This window comes from Antrostomus carolinensis, unplaced genomic scaffold, assembly GCF_000700745.2.
Source record: "Antrostomus carolinensis isolate BGI_N321 unplaced genomic scaffold, ASM70074v2 scaffold20373, whole genome shotgun sequence".
In the NCBI taxonomy this organism is placed as follows: domain Eukaryota; kingdom Metazoa; phylum Chordata; class Aves; order Caprimulgiformes; family Caprimulgidae; genus Antrostomus; species Antrostomus carolinensis.
This window is the reverse complement of record NW_010304711.1, coordinates 1-27,040: the sequence shown is the minus strand read 5'-3', so window position 1 is coordinate 27,040 and position 27,040 is coordinate 1. Positions and strand designations below refer to the sequence as shown.

General features: G+C 36.0%; 1 protein-coding gene across 1 annotated transcript; it reads left to right on the top strand.

Moving 5' to 3' along the window:
• The first annotated feature begins 254 nt into the window (after nt 1-254).
• Nucleotides 255-22,978, top strand: RHOT1 (ras homolog family member T1). Its single transcript, XM_029084169.1, is given in 20 exon segments — nt 255-305; nt 2,538-2,619; nt 3,847-3,890; nt 4,714-4,767; nt 5,132-5,184; nt 5,732-5,840; nt 6,419-6,520; nt 8,004-8,102; nt 8,523-8,631; nt 9,576-9,696; nt 10,450-10,534; nt 10,923-11,068; nt 11,695-11,795; nt 12,065-12,195; nt 12,552-12,635; nt 13,384-13,503; nt 13,831-14,033; nt 15,424-15,546; nt 21,229-21,372; nt 22,861-22,978. Coding segments are annotated over 20 exon segments (2,061 nt in total). The 5' UTR covers nt 255-272.
• The last annotated feature ends 4,062 nt before the right edge of the window (nt 22,979-27,040 follow it).

Sequence of the window (27,040 nt, the reverse complement as noted above, 5' to 3'; positions counted from 1 at the left end):
ATTTTACAGTAGAATTATGAAAGAATTGCTGTCATCCATCAGAAGTGTGATCTTAGGATTTTACAGTAGAAGAATTATGAAAGAATTGCTGTCATCCAGATTTAGTATATTTAAGGAACAGATAAAAAGCCTTTAACATGGTTAGTTGGAAAATATTTTTTAAATACTTCCCATTTTAAGATGGAATGCAACTATTGAGTGTAACAAAACCAAATTATCTAATCTCTGTTTTTAATGCTTTTGCAGCCAGAGTTGGGAAGACATCACTAATTATGTCTCTTGTCAGTGAAGAATTTCCAGAAGAGGTAGATCATCCTTATTTGTTTTCTATGTTTTATTTCTATCCTGTTGTACATTTTTTTTCAAAGAGTAAGTTAATAGGTTCTGCTTTAAAATAACATTTTTTGTAGGGAAAAAAAAAATGTCTAAAACGGCACTGATGACTTCTGTAAGAGTGATGTAGGTTGGTTTAAATATTCCTTTGTGTGAAGAGTAGGAATTTAAATTTTGTCTAAGTTCCTTTCATATGGTTAATTAAACTAATTTTTTATATCTGAGAAATATTAGGGGTTTTTTAGCAGTTTAAACTGGTCATAACTGGCAGCATATTTCAACATTAGAGACTCATAAATGGGAAGGTGCTGAAAGAGGCAAGACCCTCAATTTTTTTTAGTATGGTGTGTAAAGAACAAGTGGATTGAAAAATGAATGAGAATGAAGAATTAAAAAGTCACATGGTATAACTTATACTTAGGCATTTTTTGTAACTAAGTGAGGCATTGCCTTTACATCTATTTTGGAAGAATGTTTTCCTGACTTTTTTGAAGTTAAAAACATTGAAAACTCTTACTGCTTTCTTCCAGATTAAAAGTAAAGCTACTTCTACATTTTATTCCTTTAAAAAAGCAGCACATAGTTCTATTTATACCATAAAAAGAGCTGCAGTGCTGCAAATAGTTAAGCTTTTTACATATAAACATGAATGTTTATTTCTTCTGATCCCAAGTCTTAAAATAGACATCATGTGCTGCTGTTTGAATCTACATTGTGCTGTGTTTAATGCAAATCAGTAGGTTACCAGAGTTCATGAGTCAAGATTAGATTTTTAACATAATTTAATTTAGTTCCCAACCTTGCAGGTAAAAAGGAGCTCTGGTTTCTCTTTGTTCTTAAACTGGTCAGGGACCCATTCCTTTGACAGGTTGTTTGTTGATGTATTTAATGAATTGTAGGCCTCTATTTACTTCTCAGCTTCTTCCTGCTGTATAATCTAGAATATTTCTCTAAATTCATGTTGAGGAAAAAAGCATAATTTATATGTAATACAAAATCTCCCTGAAATTACAGAAATAACTTTAAAAAAAAATACTACATCCTATATAAACTGCTGAAAGAGACATATACAATTCCTGCAGGTCAGTCATGCGGATCAGAGCTATATGGGTGTGTGTGATGGACATCTCAGACTTCCAAATAGTGTTTAATATACTGGGTATTATCAGTAATAATTCTTGATGAAGATGTAAATAGAGCCTGAAGCTTTACAAAGAGCCATTCTTCCAGCGATTGGCTTTTCATTTTTTCCTTTTTTATTAAAGGAAGACAAAAGTATCATGAAAGTTTAGTGTCAGCAGGTAAAAGGCAATAAATAGCTGTTCAGGAAGTTCTCATGAAAATTAGGTTTAAGTTCATTCTTCCTGAATAAGGATTAGAGTTCTCTGGCAAAAATGGCCAGCAATCATAGCTACGTTACAGTATTTTGCAGAACACACTTTTTATTGGTATAATATTTTGCTTTGCAGGCTTTTCTGAATGTAATGTTTAGCACTCTGTCACAAGCAAGGAAGTTTTCAGGTTATGATTATGTAAAAATTAAGACTTATATTTTGTCTGTCATGCTCGTTTGCCATATCTTGAATATATTTTTTTTTTACAAGTCATGCACTTGTCAGTTCTTGTACTGACTTCAGCGAGAGTAGGATCAGGCTATCTTGTGCAAAAATTAAAATGTTTAAACACAGTTAAATAGTATTTAATTTGTCAATAATGGCATGCTAACTCTGATGTTACTCTCTTGCTAAAGATTGTGTAGCCCTTTGAAGGAATTGGTTGAATTTGATAACCCTCTCCCCCCCCCCAAATCTTAGAACTTTTATTTATATGACATTTTTGTTTAAAGTAAATTGCAATTCAGGTTTTGTTTATAATTTTCAGTGTTACAGTAGTTCTCTATAGGTGGTTGGATATAGTGGATTTGAGTTTTATAGCAGTATTCATTGAATCCCTTAACAACATTGTTGCTTGCAAAGCGTGCAGGAAGTTCCTTATTCAGTAAGTAGACCAATAAAGATGTGAAAGTAGCAGTGACTTCCAGTACGTTGCAAAAAAATCCCCAGAAGTACTTGAACTACTAATAAGCTGTTCTATTTAAAGCTGACTAATTGACAGGTGCATTATAGTACCCGACTCTTTTTCACCATCTAGGTTTTCTGGATTATCTTTAAAAGCTTTTTCTTGCTGTTTCTTTACAACCCAAGGTTCCACCACGAGCTGAAGAAATCACCATTCCAGCTGATGTCACCCCTGAAAGAGTGCCAACCCACATAGTGGATTATTCAGGTAAGGACTGCACAATGCCCTTACTGTTTGACTGATTTGGTGTGGAATTGTTTATCGAACTCAATAGCCTCTTTAACAGTCATACTGGTATGGACCAAAGCTACATGTAGGAAAAAACTAGATTAAAGTAGAAACTCCTGGGATAAAACTAAATCAGATGACGATGACCAGTCCTACTAATTCAAAGCCCAACATTAACTGCTGTTGGTATTGCCATGAAAGACAATTGTAGCAGATATTCCAGTGAAGTTAGTGTTCTTTGTGTGACAGATATTTACAGGCTCAGACAAAGGTGGGTACTGTCATGGAATTTAAACCTGTTCTTTCTTTCAGTGAAGAATTTACTAGGATGCAGAAGACTTTACATACCTTATAATCTATGTCTTTCTAAATTTCTAAGTTTGGATGCTAAATTTATCCTTTTGTGTCAGTTTCCTATTTGCATTTTTCTTTTTTGATACATTCTAATCTCCTTGACCTTACTGAATAGATGAATAGACTGTGTATCAAGGTTTGTATGCTATCATAAATATATGCAACTGTTGCACAGCTAGAAAAGTGCTTTTGCCATTTATAACAGAAGCCAAGAATTAGGCCATGTTAGCAGATTTCTTCCTGTCTTCTCTCTTCCACCACTGCTGAGGAAGTATCTTTGGTGTGTTCACCTATTTGGAACAAAGAAATAATGTGTTGGTGGGGGTTTTTTGTTGTTGTTGGACTTGAGCTTAAATTTATGTGGAGTGATTTTTTTTTTCTGTTGGGTAAAATGTTTCATAGATTTGGTTAATAGAAGCTTGGTCTCACTCAAAAAGATTGTTGTGACAATAAAATTAACATCTGCCATATTCTGTTGTAAAAGTTGACGTTATAGAACAATGTTGCTACTTACTCTCCCAGGAAAGGGCTGTTGATAACTGTAGGGGGATGCAAACTATGACTCATTCCAGAGAAACCCTGTCTACAAATGTAATTATTCCTCTTTAAAATAGCTGCTAAAAAACTTCCGTGCAACAGACTGTTTCTATCTTCTGAGTTAACGGCTCAATGTCATTCTTGTTACAGCAGGAGCACTCCTCAGTGCGTTTGATAAAGATGTGTAAATAATGAGAGCTTTCACAAGGCTGTCTTATGAGTGTTGTGAAATACCCTAGTTCAGTTTCTTAAGCTTTTCAGTTTTGTTCACAAAAATATTTAGTATTAATGAATGTCTTATTCTATTGAATGCAGAAGCAGAGCAAAATGATGAGCAACTTTACCATGAAATATCACAGGTAAGCGTATTTTAGTGTTTACTAGAAAATAGTTTCTGCTTTTGGAGAAATCTTTCATTTTAAGTTCTCTGCATTAGATGGGCTTCACTTTGAATTGAAGAAAAAAAACCAACAAAACTCTCTTGCTTTTTCTTGCTTGGCATTTCATTTTTTGTTTTTGGTTGTTTTTTTTTTTGTTTTGTGCCCTGTGCTATAGTAAACCTTCCTCTGTTTAAGAAAAGTAAGTACTGCCATTGTGTTGGTGAATTGAGCTTGAGCTTTGTCCTTCCAAGTGGAAGGATGGAACCTAAATATCTTTTTAATGAGTAGGCCAAGGGATTGACAGTATTTCCAGGGTAGGATTATTTCTTTACTAAGATCCATTTCCCTTCTTTCTGTCATGTTGTGCTGTTGCATTTCTGAATAGCATGGGATTCTTGGTAATTTCATAATTCCTTCTGTTCCCTGTTTTCAGTTCTTTCTGAGCACCTTTGCACATTTTCAGTAGTCTGCCATGGCGTTGTGTTCCATTTCTGGCGTCTAGTTTGGTACTTGAGTGAAGGCTGCAAATTGTGATTCTTCAGTTTAGATTCCTTGGTAGCACAGATCTCTCTGCAGGCATAAGCTGTGAATGCCACACTGCAAGACAGGCTCTTTAGCACTTCTCAACATATAAATTACTTGGTTTAAGCTGTTGTTCAGGCTACAAATAGCTTAAACAAGTCAGGGACACAGTTTTTGACTAATTGTGGAGCTGTTCTTAATCTGATGTTGTTACGTATGGTTCTTTGCTCTAGAGACTCTAAACAGCAGAATTCCATGCCTTTCCTTTCTTTTATTTTAGGCAAATGTGATTTGTATAGTATACGCTGTTAACAACAAGAATTCTATTGATAAGGTATGGTAAAACATTTTATCCAGTTTCTGCTTGAAATGTAACTTGTGCACTGTTAATTGTTGGCAAGCTGAAAACTATTAGACATTTAAAATGCCTAAGATGGTGTTTAAGACCAAGTTGTTAAGAGAACATGCAGATCTATTATTACTTCTGGTCCATTTCAGCATCCGAGTTTTCAGTCATTTCAGTCTTCTGTGAAAGTTGCTCATTAATCAACCTCAGTTTTTATTTGTTTCCTCCTTTGTGGGTAAATATGTGCCTTCTTGGGAAAGAAGCAGTAGCAGTTGTAGGCAAACTTGTGCACAGTTCAGTCGTATTAAATTTGAAAATGTATTTTTCATGTTTGTTTTTAATCCCACTTTAGGTAACAAGTCGATGGATTCCTCTCATCAATGAAAGGACAGACAAAGATAGCAGGTGCATAAGTACAGATGAGAAGTGTGAATTAGGCTGCACATCGATGGGTGTCAATGGACAGTGTTGAGGATGTTAATTGTTTAAGAAAATCAAATTCTAAACTTAAAGTTTATATAAGAAGTCCAAGCAACAAGAGATTTAAAGTATGTAGGTCTGTTACATGTGCCAGCAATTTTATTTATTTTGAATTTCATGGGCAGCTTTTACCAGGTGTGTTTATATTTGTTATGGTATAACTAGTTTTGGCTATGTGATCTGTATAGCTCTTCTGCTGATGCTGGTTTTGTACAGTAACAATATAATTAGTTACTTTTGTGTTTAACTGTGTTTTTTGTAGTATCAACAAGAAGTAAATTTTTGTCTTAAGTGTATATCAAAACAATTTACTTAAAATTGCTATAATTTAGTTTTGCCTACTGGCTGCCAATGCTGTTTAATTACATCATGAAAATAATATAATGACTTCTGGTGGGAGGTAGAATGCTAAATTAAGATAGATCTTTTTATCCCTCTGTCTTTAAAACTCTAAACCTTTTTTTGTTTTCAGGCTGCCTCTTATATTAGTTGGAAACAAGTCTGATCTAGTGGAATATAGCAGTATGGAAACTATCCTTCCCATTATGAATCAATATACAGAGATAGAAACATGTGTAGAGGTATGCAAGACTTTCTGAAGTTAGAAAATACATTCTTGCCACACATGTATGGCAACTTTTGAATAGAAAAGGTGATTTTCTTTTTTTGTTCAAAATAAAATACTCAAATGTAAGTCATTATCATGGTGAGTTCATATGTTATTTTTCTTTAGAGGAGATTACACTATTGTATAATCAAATGTTACTGTCAGATTCTTCTAGTATTTAGAGCCTGCTCACATCCTCATCTTTAGCATGTGTTTTAAACGGGTTATTAAGCCAGACTGATGTCTGCAAAGTGTTAAATATTTAATTAATATGTGTGGATATGCATCTCTTTTTTTTTTTTTTTTTTTTTTTTTTTTTTCAAAGTAGATACAACTTTTTTTATTTGTCTGTTCTCGTTGACAGCAAATTGTGGTGAGATCTCCTTTATTGTTACTGAACAGGTACAGGGGCTAGATGTCTTTTTTCCAAAACAGCACTGTACCCACAAGAGGGGGCTAGATCTTTAAAAGTTTAAATGCTTGCTTAAATTTCAGAAGAAATCACTAAATAGTCTGGAAACTAGCTAATCAGTACAAGGATTTCTCTTTCAGTGTTCAGCCAAAAACTTGAAGAATATATCTGAGCTATTTTATTATGCACAGAAAGCTGTTCTACATCCTACAGGTCCTCTTTATTGCCCAGAGGAGAAAGAGGTATTTATACATAGATTTTAAGAACAAATAATATGGGGGGGGAGGGGGGGGAGTTAATCACTTTCCTGTTCTTTCCTTTTCAGTGGATTTTGCATTTGTTAGCGTGTTCTGTTACCACCACCCTACCCTCAAACCTCAAGCATTATATTCCAGAACCACGGTGATTGTTTTGTGTTGTATTAATCTGATCTGTCTTTCCTCTTCATTCAAAGCGATGAAGACAATTTTTTGTTGCCCGTGTGACTTGCTAGGTAAAATGAGAAGCTTTGGTAATAGCTTTAAGCCAAATGTAACGTTAACAAAATTATGTGTTCAATTCAATTCTCCTTTAGATACACATTTCACAGCAACTCTGTTTATTTCAGCAGAAATACTCTGGACTTGGCCTGATTTAGGGGAAAGAACTTTTCTGAGCATCCTGTGAGATTATGGCGAATGGGATAACAAACAAGTGATGTGACTGATTTTTAAGTATCACAGGGAGTTAGCTGAGTGTGTTATGAAGGAGTATGTTTTTTTTTAAAAAAAACACCCATTAATTTAGTGGGCAAATACAAATAAAAACCTCTAAACATAACCCCTGTGTAGTATTGGGCAGCAGGAAAGTTGCTTTAATCATAACTACTTTGTTAAGTAGAGAACCAGAGAATAACCCTGTTTTGATTTCTTCCATCAGAATCATCTTTATGGGTTAGTAATGTTGTGATAAAATTGTTGTGCTGAAATCTTTTTGGTTTTCCAAAACTAATCTCTGTGTGACCCTAATGAAGAGAAGAGTCCATCATCACTGTAGTTGTTGGGAGAGCATTACCACTGTCTGTTTTCCTTCACTTGGAAGGTATCCCAGCAATTCTTTTGTCGTAGAGCTAGCCCCTATAATCAATGCTTTGCCTTGTAGATGAGTGAGCCCTGTGAAGGTTTTCAGTGTTTGATCTTTGAAGCCTTCTGAAGCCGTAGTTGAAATGGTGAATAGAGATAGTGTGCTTGTTTAGAAACAGTTCACTGTCATTCTAGCTAGAGCTTCTTATATTTGCAAGGCACTGGGATTGCAAGGCCTTTTTTTTTTTTCCCTTCCACCAAAAAAGTGTTTAGGGGGAAAAAAAAATCGGTTGTTTTTTTGTGGTTTTTTTAAGCTTTCTTTAGCAATAAGACTAAATTTAGAGAACTGCTTTTTTAATTATTTTTTTTTTAATAACTAAGTTGTGGCACCTTCGGCTTGTGAAGAGCTTGAGACTCTTCTAATGATTGAATAGAAAGATGTTTAATGTGGAATAATTGTCTTAAAGTTACAAATATGAGTTTGCTAGATCAGGATTTTGTTTCCTCTTGCTTTTTATTTTTGTATGTGTATGTATGAATGTCTCCATTCTAAAAATGTAAAATGAAGGCTAGTATTTGTTTTAGTTGAGCTGCCTGATGTCATTCAGTGTAATCTTTTTATATTCAAACATAGGGAGATACTGAACTTTCTTTTATTCCGTAGATGAAACCTGCCTGTATTAAAGCACTCACTCGCATTTTTAGAATTTCTGATCAGGATAATGATGGTACTCTTAATGATGCAGAGCTCAACTTCTTTCAGGTAACTCTTTTACTTATCTTTTCACCATGCTTAATAGTTGAACTATATAATTATAGAAGAACAAGTGATTGCTTTTGAAGGAACATTAGTAAGGTGAATTGTAAGGGAATTAGGTCTAAATACTAAAATTCTCAAGTGGAGCATAAAAGAGTGGATCTGTAAAAACAGAAATGGTATTTATTTCTAACCATTGTTCAAGTTTTAGTTCAAGAGCAAAATAAAAAAATCTTTTTAAATGTACAAGCCCCAATACTTGTAGTTAAAAATAAAATAAAGTTTGTACACCTTTATTTCCACTAAGAAATTGGATTGTCCTTTGCTAGGTTATCCACATGTTTAAGGCTGCATTTCATACAGGACGTGCTGTTTGTCCAGTTTAGTAGCCAGTGGTCCTAACATCTTCTTTCTGGTTTTTGTTAGAGAATTTGTTTTAATACACCACTGGCACCTCAGGCTTTGGAAGATGTAAAGAATGTAGTCAGGAAAAACCTAAGTGATGGAGTTGCAGATAATGGATTAACATTAAAAGGTAAGCCTTATTTAACTTTTTAAAGATGTGTCTTTACACAGTTGATAATAATTTTTACATTAAAAAGCTAGTCTTTTGGAATATGATCTCTATGTTGATTCTTTTAGACTAAAAGAGCTGAGTGTAGAGGCAGCGTGATATCAAAGGCTGATTAAACTGGGCAATAATGGGATGAATAAAATAAGGTCTTTCTTCTCCTTACAGAGTTTGGAATCCAGATAAGTATACTGATTCAAAAGAGATTGTCTCCTAGATAAGTCTGTATCTTGTCTCTAGACTCACTGGCTGCAACACTTGTCAGCAAGGTGTGGTGTCTGTCAACATTTTAACAGCTGTGTTGTACAGATTTGCTCAGAGTGTATCGCAAAAGTGAAAGGAGAAAAAAATGTGGGGGTTTTTTTTGAGCATCGATGTAACTGCTTTGCTTGTTGAAGCTTACGAGTGTAATAGGACTCGTGAAAAATTGTAAAGAGTGGGAATCTTAAGGCGTAGCCTTACTAAACAGTGAAGTCTCAGTATTTATTAAGCCCTGGAAAGTGCTAAACAAAAATCCTACCCAGTTATTTTGGTACAGGAAAACTAAAAGTGATCTTCCATGAGACTGCTCTCCAGGCTTCTTGCTAAGGCTTACTATTTTAAGTTGTTGATAATACTGTTGTCTTTATTTTCATACTCTTCTAAAATGCTAGTACTGAAAGAAGCAAACAACAGAAAACCAAGTGGGTTGTTTCAAGGAAACAATTCCTTGGAGGACAGTTTTACAAAGAACATGATTTCTGAACCTTCAGTCCGTGTAGATAATGCTGTAATGCCACACACGAGATTTAAAATCTGAATGTCTATTTCAAGCTTTTTTGTTTTCAGTCTGATACTAATTCTATTAAGAACTACTTTTAGCAGGTGAACTACTTCAGGGCCTTAAGGTTTCATCATTTGATTTTTAGGTTTTCTTTTTCTACACACACTTTTCATTCAGCGAGGAAGGCATGAAACAACTTGGACCGTTTTACGTCGCTTTGGATATGATGATGACTTAGAGCTTACACCAGAGTACTTGTTTCCTCCGTATGTATCACTTATTTTAGCTTTCTTTAACTTACATGCATTTAATTTATGCTGCCTCCTGCTTTGGCAAGAGGAAAGGGTTACTGTAGTGTGTTTATTTAACACGTTTTTACATCAAACACCTCCCTTGCTTTCTGACCTACCAGCCAAACTCTTAATGTGACTGAAAATTACGAAGGAAGAACTCCTATCTCTTGTCCCAAATCATGTACTGCCATCTCTCTTTATAAGAAAGATGGCAAGAGAGAGACTCTTAATATAAAACTGGAACATAAATCTGAGCAAATGTTTATTGTATGTGGCAACAAATTAGAGAAGGCTTGTCAGTATTTTCACAGCACTTGAGATGCTTTGAAAAATCCCCAAATTAAAAAGTTAAGAGATCAACCAACTCTGGTTTCTTTTCAAAAATGTCACTACATAATTTTCCTTGGGTTTTTTTGGTTGGTTGGTTGGTTTGTTTATTTTTTTTGGGGGGGGGGTGTTTGTTTTTTTTTAAAAAGGCAAAAACCAACCAACTAAACCAAACAAAAATCTTATTACTATATAGCTATATATTATGTACTCATAATTTTGGAATTCCTAATAAAAAGGATGTACTATGATCTCTTTAAAGATAAATTATTCAAGCTAAATGCAAAGGTCAGATACCAAATGTTGTAATTAAAAAAGTTTGTATTTTGAGTTTCAATATTCTATATTTCATAAACACACTTAACACTTCTTGTATTTGTTTTTATTTTCAATAAACAGGCTAAAAATTCCTCCAGACTGCACAACAGAATTAAATCATCATGCATACTTGTTTCTTCAAAGTATTTTTGATAAACATGATTTGGTAAGCTTTTAATTTGAGTCTTTGTATGTCCTTATACTTTGGAGCCTTAGTTTGCTGCAGTTTTGCTAGCAAGAAGTGTGGTTTTATCATTGTGTCGTTTCATTCAGAAACTGGCTCTTGCTTAAGCTATGCAGTCAAAACTACCCTGCTGTTTATATTTCTGTCTACAAGGACAGTTGGCAGTTATAGTTGTAATACCTTTTTTTTTTTAACTAGCTCACATATTTAGTCTTCTTTAAAAATAAGAAAAGAACATGTATTGAAAAGAAAGCAGCTCAGTTTCATACAGCCAATTTCTTGAATCTTGCAGGCATCCAGCAAGAAAATAGCAGTTTAGAATAGACATGAATTTAGTGATTTTTGTCTGATATTATATGCTTGTTTTCAGGATAGAGATTGTGCTTTGTCTCCTGATGAATTGAAAGATTTGTTCAAAGTCTTCCCTTATATGCCATGGGGACCTGATGTTAACAACACTGTTTGTACAAACGAAAGGGGCTGGATTACATACCAAGGGTTTCTCTCTCAGTGGACGTAAGTGTGTTACGTTACATTTTAGTAGTTGGGAACTTTGGGTACGATAATGTGTTTGTAGATTTTTTTAAAAAATCTAGTAGAAAGAGTGGAAGTTTAATAGCTGAAAATTGACCCAAGCAGTCACATTTTTGTAGCCATCCTGTGGCCTCTAACCTTCAGCCAACTGTTATCACCTGTTCAGGATTTGGCCACTCTTTAGTGCTAACTATGAAGAAATGTCTCTTCGGAATGTGGAAATCTCCCCGAAGCTTGTTGAAATATTTATTTCTGTTTTTCTGCTCTTTAGAGGTGGTATGAATAATGATTCAATTGAGAGATTTTTTTTTTTTTCCTAGTGAAAATATGAAAAATGAGGAGAACATTATTTGCTGATTAAAAAAAATATGGTGTAGGTTGGTAGGCCTCAGCAAGTACTGCCTTAGCAGTGTTTTGCTGGCTGTTAAGACTGAGAAAGTTGCCACTGTTTGCCTTCAGAGTGCTTTTGTCCTTCAGTACTACATAGCGCCAGGAATGCTTCTATCGTGTCAGCCTGGAGATAGGAGGAAAGAATTGCTTCAGTACTGTGAAGAATTGGTATCGCAGATGCTCACAATTGAGAAACTTCTTTTTGTCCCTTCTGCTAGACTAACTACGTACTTAGATGTACAGCGCTGCCTGGAGTACCTGGGTTATTTAGGCTACTCGATACTTGCAGAACAAGAATCTCAAGCATCAGCAATTACAGGTAATTAAATAAAGAAAATAGTACAACATAGGAATTTAAATTCAGAAATCTGCTCAAATAAATTCTTTAAACAAATGGTCTTTTTAAACTTACATTCTTTTTTACTTTCTGCTCAAGTAAAACCTTTGATTTAATATTTTTATTGGTTTGTGTGCATTTTAATGTAAGTGGACAATTATTTAGTGTTTTCACTCACATCTGCCCATGTACATCTTGTGAAAAATATTTGTGGGGTTTTTGTTTGTTGTTTTTTTTTTTTTTTTCAAAAGTAACAAGAGATAAAAAGATAGACCTCCAGAAAAAACAGACTCAGAGAAATGTTTTCCGATGCAATGTTGTTGGAATGAAAGGCTGTGGGAAAAGTGGAGTTCTTCAGGCTCTTCTTGGAAGAAATCTAATAGTAAGAAACCTTTGCTATATGTGCTTTTGATTTAAGGTTAGACAGCAAAACCAATTGATCTTAGAGCTTTACTGATTATTACTGAGTTTGGAGAGTTCTATGAGGGAATGTAGAATTATTGGGAAGGGTTGGGGGGTTTTAGGTTTGTTTGGGTTTTTTTTAGCAAATAGACAACTGGCTGTTGCATGCAATAATTAATTATATGTACAGCGTGGATTATAGCTATGCATTTACTTGCAAAATAAACCACACATTACTGTAATTTTCATTCATTAATAAATGGAGTAAAACAGCTGTTCAAGTCTAACTTAAAGGGGTGAGTTGATGTGGTCTAACATGAAATTCTGCATTTTCAGAGACAGAGGCAAATACGTGCAGAACACAAATCTTACTACGCCATTAATACAGTCTATGTATATGGACAGGAAAAATACTTGCTGGTAAGGTTGCTTCATTATTGTTTGCATTTGACTGCTTAATCTTAAAATTCAATTAATTATTCAGAACCTTCTGCAAACAAATTTCTGGTTTAATTGTCTCTTCTTCATAACTGTGGATTCCCTCCCACTCCTTTTCTGGCTCAAATAACTTCTGGTTTTACATGTTGCTAATACTTTAAACTGAACCTGTTCAGGACCTGTTATTTTTGAAACCGTGACCTAAATTACCCAGTCCATTATGTTTATGCTGCAGGGCATCAAATTACAACATATAATAATTATCAGCAAGCAATCTACCTATTCAGTAAAGAATCTGTCAGATAGGGTGATTAGGATGGATGAAGTTAATCTTCAGTGGGTGAAATTCTTTAAATCTTGTTCCACTGTAGCTTTCCTTTATGATAATATAGAATCTTTGTTTTCCAAGTTCTAGTCCTCTGCTCTGGTTTTCCTCTGTAGGATGAATGATAGTTTCTATGGGAATCTAAGACTTTGTGTTAGAAGTAAATGTAACGTTTTATGCTGAGGTTGTGGTTGCTTGCAGACATGGTAATAACAGCTCACGTATGTTGGCTGTATGGTAAATTCCTACTATTTCTTTTTCATTAATTCTGCCTATTGTCAATCCATTAGTACTAAGGTTACATAAAAATGAGCCATAAAAATTGTGAGAAAAAGAAAGTTATAAAATTCCTTTAAATGCATAATGACAAAGCTTTTCTCCCTCTCTGACCATATTTTTTTCCAGCTCCATGATGTCAGTGACTCTGAATTTTTAACTGATGCTGAGACCATATGTGATGCTGTCTGCCTGGTATATGATGTCAGTAACCCTAAGTCCTTTGAGTACTGTGCCAGGATTTTTAAGGTTTGTATAGTTTATGCATATAAATGTTTGCATTTATACATACATCTTTTCTCACTGACAAAATATTCAGTGTCAGTAACTGGTCCTATACACAAGTTCTAGTGCTTAAAGGACATTTTATGTATGAGTGCTGGTTATATATGACTGATGCATTAAAAATGCAGTTTTGTTATTTATACAAAGGTAACATCTACTTGTCTATATAAAATATTCTACTTCTAGAAATGCCTGACTTCAGTGCAATGAATGTATCATAATGCTGCTGCAACCAGTTCAACTCGGGCTCTATCTTACAGTTTCTTTCCCTTTTTTTCTTTAAATTTGCAGCAGCACTTCATGGATAGCAGAATACCATGCTTAGTGGTAGCTGCGAAGTCCGACTTGCATGAAGTTAGACAGGAATATAGTATTTCTCCTGCTTAATTCTGCAAAAAACACAAAATGCCTCCACCTCAGGCCTTTACTTGTAATACTGTTGATGTGCCGAGTAAGGATATCTTTGTTAAACTGACGACTATGGCAATGTATCCGTAAGTACTTCAACTGGTCTATTTTTCATGTTGCATGGGTCACACACGGTACCACTGCATGTCATTGTTAGCCACGAGGATGGAACTGCCTCACTGAGATTTAGCAACAGAGAGACTATGTGACTTGAGTAGAATCTTCAAATTAATTCCAATTGAGGGAGTTGGTGTGTATATATATACATATATATATAAAAAACATATAAATTAGTGTCAGCTATTGTTGCTAAGGTATTTTTTAAAGAAGACACTATTCATCCAGCTCGTGTTTCAAATTCCAATGAATATCTAGGGTTCTGTTTGATCTTTATTGTGGATGCGTAACTAAGTATGTCAGTATTCATATCTTGTTATTTTTGCAATACTTATGAGTAAGTTGTACTGTAATCCTTCTTAATAGCTCAACTGGACAGTTGATTACAAGTAATCACACTCTTTAGTGAACAACAGTTCCCTCAGTGCTTGAAGTTATTTTCTTTTCAGGGTGTTTATTACTATTCAGTTCATTAATCTAACAGATCTTATATTTTTTTAGTAGAATTTCTGTACAAACACCTTTTGGGCTTCAGATAGAAGAAACTTAAGCTCACAGTCTTCTTCACTACACATCTCACTGTTGCTAAGCTCACTTTGCATCTTTTTTTGGTGGGTGGAGCTTTTAATATGGTGATGAACTATGTAAATATTACAGCAGATGGAGTCTAGTATGACAGCTGACATTTGCTTTAAATTAAATAGAACTAATGTAACTTTCACCCAAAATAATAGGGTTTTTTTAAAAAAATATTTGAAACTTAATTTACTGAATTAGATTGGTAAAACCTTTGTTTTATTTTTGTCCTCCTGTATGTATTTTGTAGCGCTGGAATACTGGGAAACCACTAAAGTGTAGCACTGACCAAATGTCTTGTCATATCAATATTCCTGCTTCTCCCTTAAGTTTTCAAGCATGTGTGTTTGTTAGGGTGGGAAAAATAGAGGTAAATCACTTTGTAAAATGCGCGTTCAAAGTGGTAGAAAATGTGGCTTACTTTTCTTTGAAAAAGGGGTGTTATCTATTGCTGTGCAGACATAATGCAGAAGCCTTTAGATGCTTTCCTTACAAACTGAAATGATTTCAGCAAACGTTTTCATTCACGTTTGTACTTTGCTGCTAAGATCTGTGTATGGTGGTGATGCCAAAATGTCCAAGATGTAGAACATCTAACCTTAAAATTCTGCACAGCTGTAGTTGTACCCTTGCTTCCCCAGTATATTTTTTTTTTTCCTCCTCTCCTTACTCATTCAAATGTACCTTTTATTCCTAAATTTCTCTTGGTTGTGGCACAGTCCTAATGTGCACCTGATTTTATGAGCAAGATTTCAACTCCTGTCCTTCTGTGTGTTTTCGCAGCCATGCCCGGTTACGCTGTATGTGCGCCTGCAACAGGTGTACATTTTGCATCTGTCAGAACTTCCTCAACTCAGACTTGCTGCAATCTGTAAAGAACAAACTCTTCACTGCAGTTCTTAACAGGTCCTTAACTTTATTTACTAGGTACCAGGTGTGCTTTTAAAATAAAGGTTTTTTGAAAAAGCAATTGGTAACCTTATATACTGCAGATTTTTCACTGCATATCCACTAAATAGGCAGATACTTGATATAATAATTGTCATAGAATTGTCAAACTTTGTTTAACTTAAAGGTACCTTTGGTGTTTCAAGCTTAGTCCAGTGATTTCTTTGAAACATTACAGATTTGGTAGTTGATTCAGGCACTTAGTGATTGCAAAAAACTATGGAAGAGTTAGGACTGTGTTTTTAGGGAACTGATAATGGACGTGAAGTAGTGTCTATAAATCTGTGTAATGTGTCTCACTTGAGACATTATAGGTTTATTTAGTGTTGATTAAAGGTAGTGCCTCTTACATATCAGTTACACAGATATTTTCATAAAGGCACAGCTTGACTTAAAGCAGCATTGTATAACATACTACATGTTTGTAATTGCTAATTTGATATTAGGGAATTCACAGAATTTCTATATATGTGTGTGTTATGCTTGGTTTACATAGTGGGTATTTTGTGTAAAAACAAACAAAATCAAAATCTAGAGCTTTTAACATCCAGTTCCTTTCTGAATAGAATGCAACACGTAAGATTTGGTAAATGGTTAAATATTTGCATTCGCAGATACTTTGGAAAAAAACAATTGGTAAAGAGAGAGAACTCGTTTTCAGCATTGAAAACAGTGCTAGACTGTGTCTTGTGTGTGCTGCAGGCAGTATTTGACACACAGGGTTTACTAACACCTCAGCACTTGTCATCGCACGCCAGCAAATGGGAGTTCAAACCAAACAATTTGTGTAGCGCAGTAGTTCCATCGTTTATACCCTTCTTGGAGGCTTATATGATAAATGTGATTATTGGAGGCAGCTATGATAAATGTGTATATTGAAAGGCTGTGGTTAGAATATCCTGACGTGCTGCTGGTCCATGTGTGGTAATACTTTTTACTGTTTTCGGATGTAGCTGCTCCAAATAAGAGTGGCTGTCGCCTTTAAATGCAAGTTATACACACGTTAGGAGGCCTGCTGATATACCCACCTACAGTATTGAGCATCTTTGTGAAACAGCACTTTAATCCAAGATAAAAGTTTGAGCATAGAGTGAGAGTTCAGAGAAGGGTGAAAAACTCATTAGGGAAAGACTGAATATGAGCGAGACTGTTCATGCTCCATCTCTTCTACAGCAGCCATTCCTTAAACAAAAATCCTGTGAAACAGCTATCTCTTTGCATGTTATCACTCTAATTCATTCAGCAGTCACCACTAGAAAATTACAGCTCTTAATTATTGAGGCTGAAATCACCTCTATAACACATCCTTGTTTTTGGAGTGGTTATGTGTCGCTACATTAGCTGCTGTGGCTGTCACATGTATAGGCCTATGGTGGAGGGTTTGTGGGGGTTTATTTTTTTGGGGGGTCCTATATTAGACATTACACTTTGTTCCTCTGAAATGCTGTCAGGGGCTCGAGGTACGGAAATATTTTTATGAGGAGTCCTGGAATGCTGTCATTCCACACCTTGTCACTAGATAGTGTGGAATAAACATAGGAATCTACTACTGCCTGAAAAAGTCTGTAGTTCAAGGTAGGGAGAACTCCTCATAGACTTCTCCAGTGACTCTACAGAGAGGAAGAATCACTTGCTAGTCACTAGGGTTTTGTTGCTGGTTTTTGTTGCTGTTTCATCTCACCAACTCCTTCCTAGTTATCCCTTCAAGGGTGTTTCCTTATGGAACACATTGCCACAGTTTATTTTTCTATTCAGAACATGAACTACTGTATAACTGCATGTACAGTAGAGATGAGATGCCTGTAAATAAGAGAGAATAGCTCCTAATTGTACACTTAGGAGGGTAGAGATGGTTTTCTTGTTTAAAAATGTTTGCTCCTTAGATGCACTTTTAATTTAATGATTTATGATTAGTTTAGAGAAAGCATTTAAATCAAGAAGGATTTTCTGATGTACTTTATATAACTTTTCTTATTTTGCCTTAATAAGTGCTTTACCATTCGGTCAGGTAGTTGGACAGAAGTTAGATAACTTGACAGATAAAGGAGGTTTTGCAAGAGTACTTATTCTCCTGTTCCCTTCCTATCTGAAGCTTTAGAAAGTGTAAGTAGGTAAACTGAAGATTTTCAGGTTGGACCCTTCCTGTATTAGTTGTTGCTAAGTAATGCTTAAACAGTGCTACCAAGGCAAAATATAATATCATGTTTGAATATTCCCAGCTTAGTAATTAAAAGAAGAACATTGCCTCTATGCAGCTGAGAAACCTATTCAAGTCCACCTTCATTTTCTCTTCTACGGACAAACTTCAGAGACTCTCCTCAGGGTCTGTAGATTCTCACAAAGTCAAGTTCAACAAACATGGAAGTTCAGTTTGGAGATGTTTGTTGTGCAGGAACAGGATTGTTGGTTTGAACTACCCAGGATCACACTTACTGGTTCTTTGAGGAAGGCACTGCATTCAAAGCACTGTACATGCATGTATGAGACTTGTTACTATCCTGTAGTATTTTTATATTTTTAATTTGTTCTTTCCTTTAGGTGTTCATTTGTATCTGTCTGGCTGGCACTTAATCTCTTTTTACTACATTGTTTTACCTCTTTTTAAAAGCAAAGTTTCTGCTTATGTCATTCTAACCCTTTCTTTAATGATGAGCTTGGATTTTTGGCTTTTTTTTTCCCCCTAAACTCCAAAGCATCGATTTTAAGTGTGTTTTTCTGCTCTCTTGGTTTTAAATCATTCATTGCCTTTTGCTTGTATAGTAGTGGCATTTTTCTGTCAGCTAAGTTAATTTCAAAATAAAATAATTCTAATGCATGAGAATTGTGTTGTTCAGTGAGAGAGACTTCTCAGAGCATGTTTTTTCTTCTAAAGTTTTTAAATATTGTGGAATAGAAGTTAAATTCTGCTTGCATATAAAAAACATGATTGTTTCAGGAATTATTTGTAAGATAATTTTTTTTCTATTAAAACCTTCCTTCTGTGAAGTTAAAGTTGAGACAATAATTTTCATTTTCCTGTAATAATGGGAGAGTTTTAAGAGTATAACCCAGGATTTATTTTTCACTATCTGCAGTGTACACAGATTATTTTTCAAAACTATAGTATATTGCTATTAAATCTAATGGCATAAATCTATCCCTATACTTAGATGTTCCCCAAATTAGGACAGTGTAACAATATTTTACTTACCTTTTCTCCTCCTCCTCTAAACTGTTTAATGCCCCATACTGAGCAGAAGTTTGCAAAGCTGCATCCCCTGACTTCTTTCCAAATAGAATATATTGAATTGGCATTTTACATTGGTTTTAGGTTTTGTAGATGATAAGATGTATTTGGAGCTTTTCACATTTTAGATGACTAATGCATGGGGGAATAGCTAACTGCCGGGCTTGGTTTGCATCCTAGGAAAATATGTGCCTGAAGGGAAGCTGAAGCAGCTTGCGCATATTACGCGATGTTTTTGGAATTCAGTTGCTTATATTTGATTGTCAGAACCTGTTGTCTGTCGGATCAGGCTGCTGCTGCTTGCTGGCTGCATGAACTTGCTTATAATTTTGGTGTGAGTAGCCATGTGACTACCCTGCTGGCCTCACCACTGTGCTTTTAAAATGCTTTTGTAGTTAATACAGGAATGCTTTTCAAATTGTATAGTTAAGGTTAAACTTTCCCAGACCTGGGATTCTGCTGCTGCTGGCATAGGGAAACGTGTCAGTATTGGCCCATAACTCAGCAGTTTTCTGTGTGTAACCATGACAGCCGTGCTCAGTTAACCTCTTGACAAGTGCATGTTGCAAACTTCTTGTGAGTTGTTAAAGCCTGTTAAAAGACTGTACAGATTTCAGACATCTTATTCAACAAGTGACAAGTTACTTACTTGACTCACTATTAGGGATAGATTGAATAAAAATCTGTCTTTTTTTTCCCAAAACATGCATTAAAATCTGAATTTTATGCCAAAGGCATAATTTTTAGACTTTCTTATTTATGTGGAACTAATTCTATGATTAAATACACACACCAATCTATTTGTGAAGTTTCAAAGCTAGTTATTATTACTAATAAGCAAGAGTTCCAAATACAGCCTCATTTATGGAGTCCTAACTACTGCTCTGTGTGTTTATATATGTGCACATCCATATATAAGTTTAACCCTTAGAGAGAATAATTTTTTCTAATTCAGAGTTACTCTCTTACTAGAAGACAGTAATAATTTCTACCACTGTTGAAAATTAGTTTCATAAACACAACCACACTGAAATTAAATTTGAACATTATTTGAGGTAGAATTTTTCAGTATATATTAAGAAAAGTTTTTCTGCATTGTAGCCACTTTCACGTCAAAGAACCTGTGCTAGAAACAAACATTGATCCTTTTTTATTATTTCTGACAGATTTTTTTTCCTTTAATGGCAACTAAACAATATTAGGGATCAAAATTGCAAGCAACATAAGGAACATATAAGGAAGAAAAATGGGAATTTTTTTTAAAGGTGTAAAACAATTAGACATCCATAGTGTTCTGAATTTCAGTAAGTATTTTTGGATTTCTGGGCTGAGATGTTCAGAGGGCCTTAATTGTTTCTTATTGAAGTCAGCAGATTTCCTTGAGGTTGTAAGACAAATCCCTGCCTTGGTTTAGTTGCTTTATTTAAATGAAGGAGTCAGTAACTGTTGGGCTTAGAAAAGGGATCAGAGTCCGTTTACTCAAACTTTAGACATGAAAAGGGGATTTTTAGCATGACTGAGAATATATTAATTGTTTTTAAAAGGATGAAGCACGCTCAGCAAGTTTTTTGCATACCATTAAATATGGACATGTGCAAAAGTCAAAACAAGGCAAATTATAGATAGGAATCAGAAAATCTAGATGACAGAGATAGTGCTTTATGAGGCAATGCAAAAGCATTAATTTGCAATTTAAACAGTGATTTGCATATTTACATTAATGCTTTTTAAATTATACAAATAGTTGGGCATTTAAATTAACCAAATTAAACTTGAGAGTTGTTAGTTATATAAACATTCACCAAACAGAGCTTGTCACATAATCTATTAAAATCATGTTACAAGTGATTTATTTTACATACACTGATAATTTTTATAATTTACAGATCTGAAGACAAGTGTTTTATAGTCTTTTACTAAAAAAACCCCCCACAAATGCTAAAGCTCTTAGTAGTGATAAAATACACGTTTGAATTGAATTATCAACAGTAATGAGATCTTGTCAGTTTCAGGGCTGATGTGTTGGAGTCGTTCCAGTGTGTCTAGCACAGGTACTCCAGCTTGTGCATGTGGTGCAGGAGTATTTCAGTATCCTGTTGACACACGAAACTTGAGGCTTTGGGGATGGAGTGGGAAGAGATTCAGTTTCTTAAGCTGTTTTCTTTGTCTTGGAAGCAATGGCATTTAGCTACATTATTTATTTATTTATTTATTTTTACTTAGCTCATCAAAAGTACGAACTCCATTTATTTCTGTTTTTCCCCAAGCAGTAAGTTTTTAACAACTGCACAAGAATCAGAGGCTAGATGGCTAAAAATTAGAAATTCTCTGGGCTTTGTCATTTGAGCATATTTGAGACACTTGCTGTTATTGAGCCATGCTATGAACTGCAAACTGTGCATGTGTGTAAAAAGGTTAAGACCCTACCTAGATGAGTTGGGGGCCATGCTGTTAGCAGACGAGGAGAGCAGTATTATGCAGCAGGTGCACGCCGTCAACTTTGTAGAAGATTCCATCTTCATGGAGTCATCTCTTGGTCCACGTTTACTTGAAGACAGGTAACAACAGCCAAACCAAGGTGACCTTGCCATTGCCTTTTCCCTTTCTTCCCCTGAGCAAGCCACTTGACATCTAGTTTGCAGAGAGTTTGTCAAAACTAGCTTTAGAAGAACTAATGCTTGCAGGAATTCGTGAATTTGACCTGTTCCATAACCTAGCAAGATATCCTTAAATAAGATTAGTATTTTTTTGCAGTCCAGCTGTGTTTTGCTGTTTGTGCACCAAAGAGCCTATTCTTCAGCATGTGATATGACTGTATGCTGATTATCTATATGGCTTATATTGCTCCTGCAGTTGTCTACTAAAGAATATCCTAAAGTGGTTTTGTGTATTTTGATAGCAAGTAACAATTCCTGCTTTATTAAACAGCTTGTATGTTCTAGTTCTGCAGTTCACACTGTATGACCTCTGTTGTGCACCACGTATGCTTAGGATCTCTGTGTGCTCCTTGTACTTAATACTCCTGCAGCTTTCACCGAATAACCCTTTATGATTAATACAGGCTAAAGTACATAGGCTAGTGAAGTTCTGTTGTAAGTTCTAGCTTAAACAGAAGCAAACAAACAAAAAACCCTAGGAACTTCTTGTGCTTTGAATTATGGCATTTATGGTAACTTGTTTTAAACAGTAGCTCCTGCTTTATGGTAAGCTGTCATACTTGAGACTACTTTTGAGGATGGCTAGCCGTGTTTTAACTGAGCATGCTTCCAGACTTCTTGCAATATTTGGGAGAGTTGGGTCATTGGCCATCTCTACTGTCATGCAAGATGTGGCTTTTTATGTCATACAGTCACTTCATACTGTTGTTACATCTTGTCTTTTTCTGTTGATGCCATTGTCACTGCTTGTTTCACTAGCACTTTCTCTTAGCTTTCACCTTGGTATCGGATGACTGTTTCTGTTGCTGTTCTTGTGACTGTACTGGGAAGAAAGGGATTTACAAATGCTCCTTCTTTTGATTCAAGCTTTTGGAAAGATATTACTCGCTACTTGTCCGTAAACTTTTTTGGGGGGAAGAAGTATAAGTAGATATCGAAAGGTTTTTAATGGAAAAGCAGAAATATTCAAACTCAACATTTTTTTTTAAAAAAAGAAAAAGATTTAGCTGGACAGACTTGTTCTCACTATGGGTTATTAATTATTTGCTAGCTATTTTTGTTTTCCTTTTCTGAATGCTTGCTGATACTCTCAAAGAAGACACACTGCCCTGCCCACATCCATGACTAATGATCTGCTCCTGCATTTCTCTTCAGCTGTGTGAGCTCTCTGACTTCAGTGAGATCTGCTAATGTCATCAGGGCTGGAGATCAAACCCTAAGCTTTTAGAAAAGTAAAATGACTCTATAAGTACTCATAAGGCTGAATTGTAAGCTGCTTGCCTGTGACAAGTGTAGTGATGAATTTCCAAAAGCAGAGTAGTTTAGCACAAGTTGTCTGATATTCCTGTCAGGGAATTAACCTGGTTTTGTATGTTTGTTAAATTTTAGGCATGTGACACAAGCGGACCTCAAGAGCTCTACATTTTGGCTTCGAGCAAGTTTTGGTGCTACTGTCTTTGCAGTTTTGGGTTTTGCTATGTACAAAGCATTATTAAAGCAACGATGATCTGAGAAGAAGCACATCTGGCCCTACCAAATATTAAAAAAACCCCACCTTTTTATGTACATTCTGAATGCTTTAAATTCTGCTAGAAATATTTATATATGCAGAGTTACTTTATTAATATTTGTAATTCATGCATAAGATTATTTTAAATTATAGCTCTAACTACAGTATTGCATAATGTGTGGAAAAAAAAAGAATTGCATCTTAACAGCCAGCTATAATGGCTTAACTTGTGAGGCCAAAAGGGAATTTGTTGTAAATAACCTGTACATATTAAAGCAGTAAGACATTGCTTCCCAAAAAGCTGTTCAAAATACTGTTCTTAGCTGTTTCACCATGGTGACATACTAATGTATAGTTGAAATTCATTTTCAGTAGAGTAGGTTCAACTCAAGGATCATGCTTCCTCAAGGATTGCTTATTTATTTCACATTCATCAAGTGACTTCATCTTTTTGGACTATAATCTATACCGGGCAGAATTTGTGATTTTCATTCTTACCTATTCTTTTTAACTGATGAACAAATTTCCCCACTAACTCTGTATTTCAAAAAGTCACTCTTGCTGTCCTGGCCTATGATTTTGTATGTTACATGACATATTTAGCGGTCTGATATTTCTTTTAAAAGGAAAAACATAAACTTCAAAAACTGCCAGATCAACTTCATCTGCTGTGTGTAATTAATGTTTTTCATTTTCCACTATGTGGTGTTTTATAACCCTTACAAATCAGACAAGCAAATTTGTATATTATAAATGTTTATAATTCAAAAAGTGTTGCTGTTTAATTTCTCACATCTGTCAATCATACCTGTTGAAAGCTGTGTGTAAGATAAAACAGAAATAGTACACAGTGCCTATTCTACTGTAGTATATTAGTTGCATGGATCACAGTGCATTCTGGAACTGGCTGGAGTTACCTATAGACACAGCTTTTTTTAATGATCAAGTAAATCAAACATTAATTTGTCATGACAAACCTATTTTTCCATTGCTGGCCTTTTCAAGTATTTCAATAAAATAACTGTGTACTGTGTTTGTGTTTATATTTTTTTCCCCTCTTTCCCCTGCCCTGAAAGGTGGCCCTTATAAAACCCTGACCTTTATCTGAGAGAATACTGTCAGTGCCTTCAGTTGTTGGAGCTTAAATGTCTTGGCCTTGTAGTTTCTTTGATTTGTCTTAGGACTGTGCTGCCTCCATTAGAGGCTTATTTCTGAGTTTTATCAGAAGACAAAAGTAACTTAAATGATATTTTAAAGCAAGACCACACATGCACAGTCAACTATGAATTTCATGTTTACTGTCAAGGACAAAATAGAGCAGGAGAAGTTCAGTGGGTTGTTTGGGAAAGCTAATGCCTGTCCATTACGCTGACCTTCCAGAAAAGTGAGGTGAGAGGAGCTGAATGAGAAAGTTTTACCGACAGCAGATTAGAAAGCTCCCAATCTGGAAACTATTACACTCTATCTAGAAAATTATTAATAATTTTCTTATGACTGTGCTGCCTCCATTAGAAGCTTATTTCTGATTTTTATTAGAAGACAAAAGTAACTTATATTTTAAAGAAAATATCATGGAAAATTATTAATAATTTTCTAGAAGCTTTTGAAGAAAAGAGGGAGGTGTGTATGCTGTTATATGCAATTTTACCATTTTCCCTGGGAAAGTGGATCATTAAAGACCTCTGTATCCTCCCACTAGGTAACTGGAGACCACAGAAATTGGATTCCCCCACTTTAACCTTCTCTTAAGACTGAACAAGACCTCAGACTCTTTATTTCCTGTTCCAGTTCCCTACCCGTCTCAGTGGCCTTCTGCTGGTGGACTCATTCCAGTATGTTGATGTCTGTCTTGTACTGGGAAGCCTGGGATAAACTGGACATAACACAGTTACGATCTCACGAGTGTCAGTTACTGAAAACTACTGTGGGTGGTGCTTGTGGGAGGTTTGTCAGGTAGTTGAGCAGTATTTCCACGATGCAGAAAAGAAATGCCTGTGTTAAGTAGAGCTTTTGAACCAATGACCTGAGCAAGCAAATGCTTCCTTGTCCTTGAATTTTTACAGTACTTCTCATCAGCTTGTTGGACCGTGCAGCAATGGCACATGAAAGCTGAAAAGTGCATGATGTCTTCTCAAGAGCTGATAGATTACTTGTTTTGTGGTGTTTTGCCCAATATTTTGCCAATTAATGGGGGTCAACAGAACGGACACTGGCACCAATCAAAAGAGCAAGCGTAATTTACTGCTTATCTTAAAATAATACAGAAAGGAAATAAGGCAGTGAGCAATCGGAATAAGCTAAGCATATTGCTGAGCAACAACACAAAGTTAGGCAACGCATCTAATTATTACTATATGAAGTTAGCAGTAGTGATGAAGAAAGATACACCACCAATCACCCAATTTACCATCATCCAGACAGATCCCCAGTCACTGGGGTGCCTCGGAGCAGCGAGTGTTTGGAGAACCTCTCCCTGGCGATTGGGAAGTCCTGGGTAGCGTGTCCACCTGCAGATGAGGCCACCAAAGAGTCGCTGCACAGGGGTCCAGCTTTACAGTGCTTAGTGACCAAATTCAGCAGATCAGAATAACTTGCATTTTCCTTTGCATGGAAATATCTGGCACATCATCCTCCAGGTTGGATTCCGCCCAAAGTCTGGCCAGTCCTTGGGGAGGAATCCACGGGAGTATCTCTGTCCTTGAGGTTTTAGCTACATATTCCTCAACTGAGACCTGTCTGGTCTCACCATCTGTTTCAGTCCTAACCAAGGACATTTGCTGATTACACATATTATTACTTTTGTGGATAGCTGCTAAAAAGTTGCTGATTGCTGTTGCACTATAAACATTATAACAAATATGGTCTTTACAGGGTCCGTGTAGTGGTCAGCAATTAACTTAGGCCTGTTTCCCAGGCCTTGGCATATCATCTGGTGTTTTTTTTCTTTTTTTCAGGTACAACATACCTGCCTTGGTAGAGAGAGACCAGCTTGTGATAGAAAATGCGAAGGAAGACCACTGTGATAGTGTTGCTTAATCTGCAGGGATCTTTGGCTGCTCATCTGGGCTTGTTGATCTTTTAACATCAAAGTAAGTAGGGAAGACTAGATGTTTACATACCTTCAGACTTTTTTGTTTGTTTTCCTAATGGGAAATTCTAACTTAGTAGATCTTAAGCTGCTGCTTATTCCCCCCCACCACCACCCTCAATGCACTTCTGAACGGATATTTCAGGACTTCATTTCTCACAAATTTATCTCAGGCTGATAATGTACTGATGCTAAAGTGCCTTTTGAGGGACTGATGGCCCTGCAGTATTGCCTGAGGTATCTCTGAGGTTGGAGTTCTGGGGAAGGTCTGCTATTTCAAACCAGTCAGTGGCTGTTGGCTCCAAAACACCTCTAAGTACCTGAGACCACGCTCTGGATTTACAGTGAGGGTTCCCACTCACCTTCCACGTGTACCCTCTCATAGAAATCTCGTAAGTATTCTATTAACGACACAGCTCATCAGCTGTGCCAAGTACTAGAGCGTTGTAACTGCTGTTCCAATGAGCGGCTTGTGTTTTATTACCCAGTTTGTGACCCCCTCTGTACTGACCCTTTGCATTGGAAGGGGTTGCCCAGGGCAGTGGTGGAGTCCCCATCCCTGGAGGGATTGAAGAGTCGTGTAGACACAGTGCTGAGGGACATGGGTTAGTCATAGGGGACTTGTCAGTGTTGGGTTAATGATTGGACTTGATCTTGAAGACCTTTTCCAATCCAGGCAATCCTGTGATGACCCTGTGCTGTATTTTTCTGTGGGAGAGGCTGGTGTGGATGCTGTTGGTCTACCTGGAGCAGTTGGTCTCCAGTTGGGATGTGCCAGGCGTGCAGTGCTGCGGCGGTGGCAGAAGGAAACGCGGGCTCTGGCTCACGCTGCCCTGGGCCGCCCAGCGAGGGCTTTTTGGGCTCAGCTGATGGGATTTCTGTTTGCTGTAAAGGGCTGCTGGCAGGGCTGGGAGGTTGCTTCCACCTTCGGAAAATGTGTCGGTGGTTCGGGGAGTGTCTTGCTGTTAAGG